The sequence below is a fragment of the Lycorma delicatula genome, chromosome 2, assembly GCF_047948215.1.
Source record: "Lycorma delicatula isolate Av1 chromosome 2, ASM4794821v1, whole genome shotgun sequence".
Lineage (NCBI taxonomy): Eukaryota > Metazoa > Arthropoda > Insecta > Hemiptera > Fulgoridae > Lycorma > Lycorma delicatula.
In genome coordinates, this window is record NC_134456.1 from 184170606 (window position 1) to 184186311 (window position 15706).

The 15706-nt window shown below is 28.8% G+C and overlaps 1 protein-coding gene and 1 long non-coding RNA gene across 2 annotated transcripts in view; one reads left to right on the plus strand and one right to left on the minus strand.

Moving 5' to 3' along the window:
* Positions 1-15706, plus strand: part of LOC142319494 (uncharacterized) — a 493718-nt gene that overhangs the window by 59102 nt on the left and 418910 nt on the right. The gene's annotated exons all lie outside the window — the stretch shown is intronic.
* Positions 1-15706, minus strand: part of LOC142319493 (T-box transcription factor TBX20-like) — a 264934-nt gene that overhangs the window by 43780 nt on the left and 205448 nt on the right. The window contains exons 4-5 of the mRNA XM_075356826.1: positions 2099-2257; positions 429-505 (exon numbers count right to left, since the gene is read on the minus strand). Of these exons, the coding sequence (XP_075212941.1) occupies positions 429-505; positions 2099-2257 (236 nt within the window). The remainder of the gene's footprint in view (positions 1-428; positions 506-2098; positions 2258-15706) is intronic.

Consider the following 15706-nt stretch of genomic DNA (forward strand, 5'->3'; position numbering starts at 1 on the left):
AACATCATTATTAACAGAATATTTATTTTTTTAAAAATCTACTCGTGAAAGTGTCTCTGTTGTTTTAGAAATTGTTAAAATCGAACTTAAAAGTATACATAGAAATATTACCGTTAATAAAGGGAATCGTTATTGATAAAAATTATTAAAATATTAAAATAATTTTCTGAGAAAAACAATTTTATGTTAAAATTATTCAACCTTATTTATAGTTTTATCATATTTTAGCTATCAATATTCTGCGCAAAAATAATAATTATTATAGGGGTAGAAAATAAAATTAAACAAATTTATATGCAATTTTTTTTTTGCGAGATAATTAGATTACGTCATTACTTGAGAGTACGTAAATAATTAGATATTAACTAGTTAATAAATAATGACAACGAATTATTAAATGATTTAATTACATCTATAATTAAACTCACCTATCGAAATCCGTCAGTCTTGAAGAATCCCTAAATCCTTTTGCAAATGGATTACTATCAATCTTCAGTTTCGTTATCTGTAATAAATAAAATCATAGTATAGTTTTCGTAGTTAAAAGTTGGATATCATCTTTTCTAAAACTACCAAAATTATAAAACTTGTAAATAAAATACTGTATGTACTAACTTTTACGGGTAGAGAATAAAAAAAGGCGTAATTAGTCATTCAATAAACTCAATTTAGAAAGAATCATCTGGTTAATCTGAGTGAAAGCTGCTAATAGTATTAATCTAGTGCAATATGAAGAAAGTTAGACGGTATGCAAACTTCAACAACCTGAAAATTCTACTTTTGTTTTTTATCCAATTTATAATCCATATCAAATAAGTTTTTAAGCAGATATTTAAGTAAAAATTTTAATATAAGGAAGAATCTTGGATAAATACAGTACACAAAAAGTTTTAATACCTCAATACAAAATAAGTACAGTTCAATAATTTATTTTATTATAATGTAACAGCGTTGAGATTCAAAGCTTTTGTTTTGAATGGATAGTTTAATAAGCTCTAGATAGTTTCAAAATATGTTTTCATTTCAGATCAATGTAATTAATTTTATAATCAATTTTTAAAAGAGATTGTGTTGAATTAGTTTTTTTTTTTTTCAATTAAATTGTGCTTATAAAATTTCTATTGTTTGATGAATATCTGTATATTTTGTAAGAACACGGTTCTGACATATCTTGTCGTTGAATTGTATCATTAACTTCCACAATTCCTGGAAATTTACATTTTCTAAATCTCTACTATCCTACCTTAACAAATATAAAATAATAATCCAGATAGTTATTGGTTAAAAAAAAATTCAGCTCTTGAAAAATGTTCCTCTCTAGTACAATTAAAACAAAGTTTGGTCATAAAAGATAAATTCGTCCTCGTTTATATACATATATGATTACTAATATATTACATTTAACGAAAGAAGAAGTTAAAATTTTTTGTTAATTATCATTGAGAAATATAAAAAATTTTGTTATTAAGTCTTTTATTCTGAGTTTTAATGTACACAGTACGAATTAGACAAATCTTTTGTACGTTGAAGCTGTAAATAAAAAGATAATAATTACCAAATTTTAGTATTTTTAGCTTCGCATCCACTTTGTATATGTAACCGAGATTCAATTTAAGAAACTGAAGACGTTAAAAAATAATATATATTTATTTAAATAATAGCAATAGGCTGCCCTTCAATAATAGTTAATATGATGGATGATAATGAATTTTGTACCAAGTGAAAAAAACCATATCTTATCAGGATTCAAACGCAGAGGTTCTGAGTGAAAGGCAGAAAAGATACTATTCGGCTATGAAGATCGGCGAATTGCGTATACTCGTGTATATATATATATTTTTATTTATTTATTATTCTTTTTCTACCCGCTACCATAATCATTACACTAATGCTAATGCTAATAATGTAAAAAATTATACTAAGAACTTTTTTTTTTTTAACTTCAAACGAATCGTTTAATCAGTTTTTTACTGATGATATGTGTAGTTTAAATTAAATTATATTTAATTCATTAATAAATTTTATACATTCATTTTAAATTATTTATGTAAAAAAATATATTTTTTTTAATAATATAACAAAATAAAATTTTACTTACCAATTGATTTTGGTATGCTGTAACTGCAGTAAAGACAGTTTCTGGAAACACATATGTGCGAAACTGTTCTGCTTCAAGTTCAGTAATGGCTCCACCATGATCTCGCCATTTAACTAAATGGATTCGTGGCTGATACCGATGCATTGAATTAAGGACAATCTGTAACACAAAAAATATTTATTACATAAAAAAAAAATATTTTACGAGTTAAACAAAAGTTTAGTCATCAAAAATGATATGAATAATTTCGTTGAAATGTGTTTCGTGTATTTTTCTATATATACATATATTTTTTTTTTTGACGCTACATTACTATGTTAAGCTACATTAAATTTAGTTGTTCTATTTAAAAAAAACAATCGAGAAATGAAATTGTAATTGGAAATAAATCTATAGAGGATATTACATATACTTCTATAAACCTTTCGAATTTTTTTATTTTAATAAATTTAAAATCTGTAGATTTTAAATATATTTAAGAAAATCAAATATTCCGTGATTTAGTAAAATTTATTTTCATTTCTAGTCTACAAAAAGGAGTGTGTATGTTGAGAGACTTACATAACCTGAAACAAGAAACAAATCATTCACTAAAAAGGCCAAGAATAACAAGCCCTGAATGCCAAAATTATTAAGAAATGTCAAGAATAAAGTGATATTCGTTTCCTGTTACATTTTTTACGAATCCAATTACAATATTATAAAAATTGTTGTTTTCTGCGTGTCGTAGTACGCCAGAATTTTCAAGATGTAGATAATATTTAACTACTAGAAGGAACACCTTCCATTCTGTTTAGTACATCCTGATCCCTGTAGGGGAAGAAACCCTCAGCCACCCTCTCGACCCTTATGGGCTTATGGGTTTATGGGCTTTACCGGAGTCATCTTCGAAACCTCGGTTTTTGAAATATTTCAGTACGTCTCAGCTAGGATGCTACCGATGCAAATGCTACAATTGACATTCTCATGGGTGTACTACTATTTAATGAACTCAAAAAAAAACACATCTTACCGAGTCTTAAGTAAGATTGAAAGGACTTAACTAAACAAAGGAACTGAACTGCCTACCCGTAGAACGTAAAAGTGAATCATAAAATATTACATGGAACAATAACAACAGTAACATTGAGACTAAACAAAACAAACAAAAGGAAAACAAGCAACACAAAGGACAAAAACAAAATTTATAAAACAAAACATCAACAAAAACATAATAAATGAGAAATCCAAGCAGGGCTATATATCCCTTCAGCTATCCTTTCGTTTGCTAAGTACCCTATAAAACTCTCCACTATTACCCATTCGGCCTGGCTCCTCCAGTTTACACGCGTACATCGAGTATTCATAAAGATCATGGTAGATGTCATCCAATTATCCACACTTAGTCACATCCCAGAATCTACCAGGTCGAGTTTTTGCAGTCTGTCCTTAAAATCAAAATGACCGGAAAGAAATTGCGTCATAGTTATTAGGGTGCACCCAAGAAGAGTCCCGCAAACCAACAACATTTGGAAAAAAATCATGCGTATAACGCCCACCCTCTATCTCATCCCATCTGGCCTACCACAAGCCATGTACATCAATTTCTCGAACTATATCCGAAGTCAACTTACCGGACTTCTTAGCAACATACCGCTGCTGATTCTCAGACGCAATTAAGTCTATCGGTTTCACGCCTGCAATCACCAAGATTGCCTCCCGTGAAATAGTACGGTAAACAGCCGTTCGGTTAATACTACTAGGCGCTGGCCCTTAATAATATGTCCCGATAGCTATTATATTTTAGCCTATCCAACCAAACAGGCGCCGTATAAACAGAGACCGGGTATATAATAAACAATGCGATTAGGTGTGTCTAAACTTCGTGATAAACATCGTACTAGTTACTTTGTATACTTCATAGCCACTTTGGCCATTTTAACTTTTTACGAAATTATTTATTTATTTATTAGAGTGATTCAGGAGGAAAGGGAAATTATTTGGGAACTGTTCCTAGAGCTTAAAGTAAAGAAAAAACTCATAGAAATACGAGTATGTGTCCGAAATTGCTTTGTTATCGAGTTACGACTAGCGAAAAATTTCCTGCAGATTTCAGTTCCCCAGTGAAACGAGGTCATATTGAAATTTTTAAGGTGTTATATAAACTTGATGGTGTCTTCTATATTTTAACCAGAAAAATCGAATAAAACAGGTCAAAGAACTGTATTTCCTATAGTTTTCATTACATGCAACGTAAAACAGAAAAATTCGGTGCAATAAAACACGTTTTTTTACGTTTGAAATGCAATAACTTTGTCAAAGATTAATAAACGCATAAATTTTATTATCAAAATCCAATACTTGTAGTGTATTAAATTCTGAGAAAATTGATTTAATAAAGTCTATGAAAAACAACATAAATAGATCAACTCTTATTAAAAACAAATAGAACAAATCATAACAGAATAATATTGTGAATTTGTAAAAATTAAAAACAGCTTTTCATGGTAGATTTGTAAAGCAAGTGCGCTTGGGGTAAAAATTTAGTGAAGTTATTTTTCAAAATTTTGAAAAAATTTACCCCAAAGAAATTATCAACCCAACTCCTGCAGATATTTCCCCCAAACCTTTACCAACAAATTGCCGCATGTACATAATTCTCTGTGCCAAATTGAATCAAAATCGGTTTATTCTGTCAAAATCTATGCTTCAAACACGCCAACGCACGTACACATGTACAAAGATTACCCAACTTTTCTTGTTTTAGAGTCCCTGGGTCATAAAACGTCGAAAAATGAAAAAAATATACTCCATTTTTTCACTGATTACCATACTTCTTAAAGCTAAGCTTTAGAGCTGCGATGATAAGAAAGTAGAAGATACTAAAAGTAAACTTACAGAAACAACGAAACTTCATTCATTTATTTAGTACCAAAAATAAATATCGGAAATTTATTAACAAATTAATTCTCTGTAAGTAAATGTATTCATAAATTTCTTTATAAGTGTAGTACAACCGATTAGTATACAAATATGTATATATATATATATAAATATTTCCTGTCTATATTTGAATGCTTATTTTTAATTGTGAGCTAATTCAGTAGTTTTAATGTAACTTTTATGAGCTTAAATATAGATTTTCAGGCATTTTCATAGTTAATTGGTAGAGTACTAATTAATTTTCAATATTTAGTTGTATTAAATTGAGTATTGAAAATTGTAAGCAACTAAATTGATGTGCATCTGAACGAAGGTCTAGCTTTCTATACATATATGGTATAATTTTGCTGTAGGAGGAGTGTAGGAGTATAGGTTATGCATATAACAATTGAAGGGGGAGAGAAGGGTTTGTGGCAATGTAGAGTGGCAAAGGGCACAGGTGCACTTGAGGACAGCTTGGCTCAACGCCATTAATATCACACATGTAGTAATTGCCAAACCAGTAGTTAAACTTCCCCTCCGTACTTCAACCCCCCCTTTTGTAACTCTTACTCTATATGTCTGCCCGTTTGTTCCCTTCTCTATGTTCTATCTATCTCTACCAAACCCCTTTTCACCCTTCAACTTTTCCCGATCCCATTGTTGTGATCGTAGCTTCATAAATCCGATAGTATTAGGCGTTCACGATGATAATAATTATACCATTTTGTAAATAACAGTTCTGGAGAATTACACAATTATTTAACACTTATACGAGAAGTTATCTCTAAAGTAAAGACCGTTTCATTGTAAAAAAGTTTATTCTGAAAACTTTATATATAGTTTTTATGTCTCTTAAACTACATTCCTTATACTACTTCTCTATATAATCGTCACATGAATTAAGACATTTATCGTAGTGATACACCAGCTTCAATATAACCTCGTCGTATTCTTCTGCCACCAGTCCATTTAGCCACTGATTAACAGCATTTTTAAGTTCATGGTCACCCGCGAATTGGTTACCACTCAAAAATTCTTTCAATTTCCCAAACAAATGGTAATCAAAAGGAGCTAAGTCCATGTCTACAAAGTGTCAGTATCAGATTGTGGCTACGAATATGGTGGGTGATCGTAAATTTCCCATCCAAATGTTCTCGGTAAATTATGTGTCTGACCCGTAATATATGGACGTGCATTAACGTGCAGCAGGACGACGCCGTCGGTCAGCCACCCACGTCGCCGATTTTGAATGGCGTGCCGTAACTTACGTAGAGTTTCGCAATAGGCTTCTGCATTTATAATTGTTCCACGTGGCATGAAATTAATCAGCATATTATACCAAACCGATCCCAAAAGACTGTGGCCATTAGTTTGCGTCCAGATGGCTGTGGCTTGACTTTTGTCGGTTTGGTTGGTGATTGAGGATGACATCACTCACATGAATGCCATTTTCTTTCTGGGTGTAATACGAAATCCACGTTTCATTGCCGGTAACAACCGAATTAAGAATCTCATCACTTTTTTCTGTGTAGCGCATCAAAATTCCAAAGCAGATCCCATTGGGATTTTTTTGTGACGTTCCGTTAAGATATGTGGCACTCAACGTGCACAAACCTTTCTGAAGCCTAAATGATCATGAACAATGCGACTGATAACAGCTCTTGAAACATCAGCAAAGAGAAGGGACAGGTCGGAAATCGTTGAGCGACGATCTTTTCTGATTTCATCATCGACGCGTTTCAACAATTCCTCGGTGATTATCGATCGAGGGTCTCTCCGTTGTTCTTCATCATGAACATTTAATTCTGTTATTTCTAAACCTTTCAACCCTTTTTCGGACATTTCTTTCATTCATTACCTTATCACTGTACACAGCAACCAACTGCCTATGAATTTCAGCCGGCTTGACGTTTGATGGTTTAATAACGTATGAATCCACGATTTCACAGTCGGCGGCAACATCGATTTTCCTATTCATTTTATAACGTAATAACTCACACGGCATCAAAGATGCTTCAATGCGACAACGTACAGTCAACAATGCAGTGTGTACATTACTAGTGTGCTCATGAGCAATACAGGATTGCCAATTTCAAGGAGAGTAGTTTCCCAGCGGTCTTTACTTTAGAGATATCTCTCGTATATTAAAATTAATATTTAAAACTTTTATTCATATTAATAATGTGGAAATGTTTACCCTATGTATGTAATTTTTTTTAAAAATACAACAAAAATTTTAATTTAAGGTTTAATGGCGGCTTATTTAACTATGTCATACTTGCTTGACCACAGATAATAAATCTTAAAGAAAGAGGAATACGATTATGAGTTAAATATAAGTCAGAACGTTGCATACCATAGTTTATAGAATTTTGTTATTTAACCGGTAAATTTAAAAAGGATAAACGATATTTTGTGTTTGTGTACTTTTAATAAACGATATATGAACTTACGTTAGAATGTTAAATGTTAGAACGTATGTTACAAACGTCATAACTGCTATGGTTGCATTCGATCTGATATAAGAAACGAATCACTTTTAAAAACATCACAGTCGATTCCAAGAATAACAAACGTCCTATGCCCGATTACTGGAAAGCAAAGAATGACGAGTTGTTTGGCAACTAAAATGCAGTTAATATTCAGTCTGCAAGTGATGTCTTTCACTCTGCTTAACACGAACACTAGTATACTGTGCATCATTTTCTCAAAGAAAACAGAAGCTGTGGTGACTGATTGGTTTCCTTTTATGTGATACAGTCATAAGGAAGAGAGAGACAGAGTGAGAGAGAGAGAGAGAGTGAAAAGATGGCATAAACTAATAAATTAATGTAAATCCGTACTACTTCTACCCAATAAAAATGTTTCGCTGCTTCAGAGGTTAAAATATTATAAGTAGATTAACATTAGGAAGGAGGTCCTTTATCTTGAAAAAAATTTTTATTGTCCATCGAATGTAGAGTTAGGAATTAGAAAAAGTGTTTAAACATATCTGTTATGTTAGGAATTATTTTGTAACCAAATATTTGGTAAATATATTTACTATTTTTTGTCGGTAAACATGGACAATAATAAAGCAAGATAAGAGGAAAATTTGCGGTTGTCTAAGTGTGATGTTTCATAGAAATTAAATGAACTGATACATTTGAAATAAAATATTAAAACACTACAATGGAGGAAGTCTTTAGTCAATTTTTACTGGAAGAACTAAATAGGTATGTGATACACTAAGGTAATAAAAGTTAATTAATGTATTAATGGAAGAAATGTTGAAAAATAAATACCATTTGATGCGTCAAAGATTCGACTACATAATACACATTAATTAAAGATACAGAAATAGGATATAATAAATTTGATAAAATCATAAGTTTAGCGGGAACAGAGAGGAATAAAGAAATGCATCAAACCAGCCTAGAAACTGATGACAAAAACAATCGGAAAGTAATTTCCAGCTAACGGAGTCTTTTCACTACTTTTATTGTAATTGTTGGATTGTCTGAAGCTGTTTCAAGTCAGTTTTCCAATTTAGAGATGAGATTTTTAAAATATTCCTAAAAATCTTGCTATGGTATTTAAATTGTTGGGTTCATTCACAATATCGGTTTTATGATTACTTATATAATATTTCCTATGTATAATGTGTATTATCATATAATATGCCAAATTTAAATTAAATTCGTTTGTAAATTCAGATTTGTTAACGTGGATTTACAATTCAGCAATAATATTTTTGTGTTTTGTAATTGTAGAAATCTACTTTTGATTAGCTGAGATTTTTTAGATATAAGGAAATCCATCATTATCCTTAATTTTAATCTTCACTGGACAAAAATGAAAAAAACTGGAAATTATGATGACTTTCGATGATGAAAATTATTTGATATATTTTTAACATACCAAAATCTGTAAGTTCCTTACCCGGATCATATAATTCTTTATATAGTTATTATTTTTTGTATGGTTACCAATTCATTTTTGTTGTATAATTCGTAATAATATCTGATATATAACATATAATAATTATGAATATAATCCAAAAAAACTTCGATTATATATTCTCCATTTTATATCTTCATCCATTAATAAACGTCGATTGTTTTTTTTTAATAATAATTTTGTTGTAGATATTATATATTTTTTTTAGTTTTTTCATATATTTTCTTTGATTTAATTTAATTTTTTTAATCCATTTCGTAATTAATGTAGTTATATAATTATTTTTATAGATGTCACAAAAATAAATTTATTTTCGAGCTGATTTAATCTCGTTATAAATAATAATATAAAAATATATAAAGTAATTGATAACATATGCTGAAGGAACCGAAAGTAAATTCCTATGATAATTGTTATTGATAAGAAAATGAAATCACGGTACATCAATTTTGGTTACTTCAAAAATAAACGACAGTCCTATGATTTTCAGTAAATCATTTAACAACTGCGTAATGCATGTAGCAGCAGGTGGCTCTTCTACAATCTAAAAAATTCGTGTAGCTATTAAAAAAATAAACAAAATTGTTTTAAAAAAGGCAATATATTCATAAATAACTATCATCTATTTAATGAATTTTTTGGATTCTCTTTTTTCTGTACTTTTCTTAATGGACGTTGTAAAAGAACATTTTTGAACAATTTAGACACTTCCTTCCTACCTACCTTGGAACCAACCATAAATAATGTCTTCTCTTAAGTAAAAGGAATTTTTTTATACAATAACCACAAAATTAACTCGTATAAAAAAAAATTGTTTATTACTGTTAATATTCTCTTACTAAAAACAAAGAAAACAAAACAATATTTAACGCGTCATAGATTAAAAAAATGGTAATACTAAAATAAATTTATAAATAAAGACTGTGCAAGTATTTTAACCTTCTATTAATTGTGAAAAATGATAATTCTATCCTAAAATAAGCTACTTATACAATTATCTTCATTTTTTATGATTAATTTAGATTTTAATATTCCTTTCAACCTTAAATGTGCTTATGTAACACCTGAATGATCATCAAAGGACAAAAAATAAGTAGGAAACAAGAATCTTTTATGACTATCAAAAATGAAATAAAAAAAAAATAAATAAATAAATAAACTGAAAGAAACATTAAATTGATCGATTTAAAATAAAAATTAAGACATTTTAGTAAGATTAAATAAAGTGAAACATAACCTCTAAAAAAGATTAACGATGATTGAAAACATAATGAAAAAAAAACTAATAATATTAACATGACAGAACCCACAACAACTTGTTAACCCGTGAAAGTATCCTACATGATGAAGTTAATTATAGAAGGTGATAGAGAGAGTACAATATCATTAGAAAAAGAACGAAGATAGAATTCTTAGTTCAGGTAGCCGAGGGTGTTAAACAGAAAAAAAACCTACGTTCCATCCATAATAGAAATATGAGCATATTAACGAATTCGACAAAAAATTCATTTAATTCATCACTAAGGTTAAAAGAAAAGGTCACCATGATATTTAAACTTTTTAATTTTATGTATTTATGTATAATTTAGTTGATTTATACGATATAAATAGTAATTGATTCGTAACACTTTTAGTTATTATTTGCCTTTCCAATTGTTATGCTGATTATTACTTTTAGTTTCCTGTGATTTTATGTTCATAACGGATCATTCTAAATTTCAACAATATCTTAAGTGAGATTCAATTTTGTTGTTGATTTCAAATATTACTCCTTGTTTTAAACAATTTAAACTATTCTTAAAATCGAAAATAGAAAGACAAAACATTTTATAGTTGTAACTCTGTATAAGCTGCTTGTCAAACATATGGAAAATTCTTTTACACTGATGTTTGCAGTGCAAACTATGCGACTAGTGAACATGAGATCGCATGCACCTTTTACAGATGCGCCTTTGTACCGAATTTATGTTTATTGAGTAATTTGTTAACCTATGTAGAATGAAATAATCCCTCTACTATCTGATTATATAATGATTCGTGGAATCCTTAAAAAGATAACTTTAAATTTATTGTTGAGATATAATTTTTTTAAACCTATTTTTTGTTTGTTAATTGATATTTTATGATTTCTGTTGTCTGAATTTTTAAAATTTCTTTATTTAGATGTGTAAAAATGTGTTTCTTATTTTTTATTTATTTTCTAGTTCATACTTAATAACTTAATTATGTTGAATACTTTTTGGTTTTCTTACAGGACTTTAGTCCTGTAGAAAAAGTAAATAAAATCAAGTCAACTTAGTATGATTATTTTCTCAATTTTAAGAACAAAAATACTTAATATAAGGGATCTGAAAAAAATTTAAGTTATTGTAATTTCAGATGTAATATTTTAACGAAAAAGGTAAAAAGATTGAAATAATGTGTACAAATGCCTGACCCTTAACAAAAACTGAACACATGATTGTAAAAGAGCTGAAATAGCTTCCGCAACAAGACGAACAACTACTGGATAGTAGTTGTTCAACAACGAATATAAAATTTAGTTTTAATCACAAACAGTAACTAGTGAATCTTTTAATTTATTATCACTGATGAGTTCGGAACTAATTTATTAAGATTTAAATAGTAGGTTTATTTAATGCTTGTCCTTTTCTGGATTTATATATGCACAATATGCAATACAAATCATTTTGTGCAGCAAAAGTTTTATGCGGATTTTTGAAAATTTTAAAGCTACTAATAAAGAAAGTACTGTACTCGATTTTTAGTGGATTGTCTTTTACACTAAACGCTGTTCGCGATTAAAAATTTTCTTCGAAGGAGACATTATGGTGACATTATCTTTATATGTAAAACGATTTTACCTTTCTAGTATAATGAATTCAGAAGTTATACTTGTATCATAAAACATCGTTTCTGTTCTTAGCGAAATAAGTTAATTAATCAAGCTGGGAATAAATTAAAAAAAAAAAACATAAATATTTATACAGATGAGCTTCATGGTTCTAAAGCAAATCTTTATCATTTGTTGCATGATTTATTTAATCAGTTTGTTTATATTAAGTCAAGTCTGATGCTTATAATTCAGTAGTAATAAATTTCTCTTATATCCGAATTGTTAAATATTCAAATTGTGATTAGACTAATTTTTCACAAGCAAAAAGCGTGTATACTTTATTGTAACGCACAATATTTAGCCTTATAAAGTGAATTAATCATTCATCAAAATATATTATTTAAGGCTTTGCTCGCTAAAGTCACTAAAGTGTCTTATTTTTTAAAACCGCAAAAGTGGGGAACATTTTAGGAGTAAAATTGCATTTTAGGAGTCTTTTTCTCGAGTTTTGAAAAATAGGGGGTTAATTAACACCCCTATTTCAAAGATAATTGCTCCTTGGAAAATAATTTACTTGTACTATAATTAGTATCAAACCTAAAGCAGAATAATTTTAAAGTAAAAATAAAGTAGAAATTAAGTTTAGTAAAGTTCGACGTAGATTTTAATGAGAAATCGACATAGTTTTAAAAAACATAAATTATATTAAAATATTTGTTTAAAAGAGTAATATTTTTATGTCGCTCTATCAATCAATAATTTATTTTTAATTTTGTTTATGGTATTGAATTATCGGTTAGATTACAGTTTATAATTAAATTTACTCGCATTTCTAATCGTTTTATACAGAATGTAACTGTACGGAGTAGTAGTCTGGAGTTATTTTATACAATCATTTCTGCTACAGGAATGCGTATACGAAGGTTCGTTTTGAGTTTCTGCGCGAACAAGAGACTGGCAACAACAGATCATTAGCATTCCATTCCACATACTGCTACTACTTCTATGATGTATTGCTGCGAAGCAATAAACTGTGTCGAATCATAAACATCTGCATTGTCTTGGCAGGGAGTTGTGATAAATCAACGAATAAACAATTAATGGAATCAGGTGTTAAATAGTTGGAACTCCGGCAATCGGTGTTGATATGCTGGCACCAGCGACAGTAAATTTGTCCGATGTCACCCACCTAGTGAGAGAGTCACTGCTGCTCGTCAACGGGGGGTCCCAAACCGCATCTCACACACTCTCTCTATTTATTATTTCATAAAATACTCTCCGCACACCTCTGTGTTGTATAATTTATAACGTGGAACGTGTAATCAACATATGAAAGCAAAGGGTATCATTGTCCTGCGTTTATAGTACGACGTGTTCTGTAAATTACAATCCGAAATCACACTAGTGGCTCGCCTCGAATCGCACGTTCTGTCTCCGTCTTTCCCGAGCCATCGTAATTCTCTTTCTCGCTTACACGACCGTTCTTTCTCTAACGTTCAGTCACTGCGCATCGGGCTCCCTGGATCGGTGATGTCTTCCGACGGTGTAATCCTCTTGTCCCACACAATTGAAATTCCCACAAATTACAGCTTCCCACATTTACTTTAAACCATAACTACATGTTTTAGGTTTGCTTGCTCAACGAACAAAGCAGTTTAACTATATCGTATTATTGTTTATATGTCACGAAATTTAACGGTGAACATAACATGTTAATTTATGTTAGCTTATATGTACTTTTCTCACGCGAAAGAAATGCATCTTTTTTTTTATAAATTTAATAGCTGCAACTGGAATTACTGATCAGATGCTTATAAAATTTAATTTTTATGTTTTTTTCACGAAAACTTAAATTAATAAATTTTAATGTGTTACAAACATTAAAAAAAAACGTATAAAATCCTAATTAAAAAAATTTATCAAGAACGCCAATATTTGATAATTTAAAAATAGGTGTAGCAATTATATATTTATATAACCTGTAATGTAACGTTAATAACTCCCAAATATTATAATAATATAACGCAATACATCAGTAAAATAAAGTAAACCGTAGTTATTTATCGTTTCGTTTAGTAGCGTTCTATTGCTATTTTTATACACAAATAAAATAACAATTAAAAATTATTGTTACTTAATATTTTCTATTTTGAATCACTATAAAAATTAGGGCGTAAATAAATAATTAATCTCGGCAAAATGATTAATGAACATTAAAAATTTTGCAAAATATTTTTTAACTTATCAGAAAAAGTTGAATTTCGTTCGACTTAAAATTTTGAAAATTACTTTTTCCTATATTAGCGTTAATCATCAAGGTAAAATTAAAGTTTTAATAACTTAAGAGAGGGATAAGAATATAATTCTCTCTCCTAAAAATAAGAGTTTCTTAAATTGTTTAATCTTTATGTTTCAGTAATCTTGAAACTTTTTTTATTGCAAGAAATGTTCTAGGTTCGAATCTAAGTCGGGCTTAGTATTTTTTTCATTTGCTACAGAGTTCATCTATCACAAAGTATTTGTAATTGGGGCTAAATCTATTTTTGTTTTAAGAATAAATAAATATATATTTTTTAAATGATGATCAGTGTATAAATAGTTTAAAATAGAAATAGAACTTCTAGATGATTTTTAAAAATAATTAAGTTTTTATTCAAAAAGCTCAGACTATTATTTCAGGTGTTTTAACTATGCTTTATAAATAATAATCTTAATATAGCTTACCTTAAAACAGGAATGAATTTATGATAATTTTGATTTTTTTTTATAAATCATTATAACTGGTGATCTACAAGCATTAAATGTTTACGCTCAATGTAAAATACCGGGAAAGTTCGGTGATATCACTAACTACGTTTTGTAATTACAATTTTCTTAAACTATGATTATTTGCAAGTGGTCGTCTTCATTCCTTTGAAGATTGTTAGTGTTAGTTTAGAAAATAAAGTGTGATTAATTGTTTGTTTATGAGAAATTTGAATTTTTTAATAGGGTAAGTACAAAATATAATAAATTCGTAACTTGCAGATATTAATATTATAGTTACAAAAGTTTTCAAAAATTATTATTTTTTATCTATTTTTATGAAAAACACAATTAATATGTGTTTTTGGGAGAACAGAATATGGCCGCTCAGTATTTTTTCAGCATGCACATCAAGTTGCATTTGAATTGCAAATGTAATTATCGGTAACAGGATCACATGCAATATAATGTAGAAATTATGTATTTGGAAGATATAAGAATGCTGCTATTTTTTTCAAGAAACTTAAAAGCATTGTATCTTTTGAGTAGAATTTAATGTAGATTTTCTAAGCAGATTTGCTAAATAATAATTAAAATAATTATTGATTCATATAAATTTACAAAAATACGTAAATATTATATTCTGTAAATAAATTAATGAAAAAAAAATTAAGTAAAATTTTAAAATACATTTTTATAATCTATTAAAACTGATAATTAATTTGTGTGATTTTTCATCACACAAAATTAATTTTTATAATTTATTATGTTGTACGTAAATTTTTTTCCATTTTTAGTCTGTGCGTGTTATTTAATATTTTTATTATTTTATAATAAGATGGTGAATTACACATATGATGTAAACAAATTACCATGTTTCATAAAATAATGAAACGTTAGATATGATTAAACTGTGTATAAAATGTAAGAAGAAATATTACTGCGGGTGAGTTAGCGAGCAAGTGGGCGAGGCTCTCGACTGTCAACTGTTGAAAATTGTTTATGGTCATATCACATTACATACGGCATAAAGTTAAGTCAACTATTAAATTGAATAAACCAAGAGACTGGACATATTAGGTATTAAGGTTAAAAGAAAAAAATATAATGTCTACAATAAAGGTGCGAGTTCTTAAGAAACTTAATTATTGAACAATTATATTTCATTGAATTTATAAATTTAT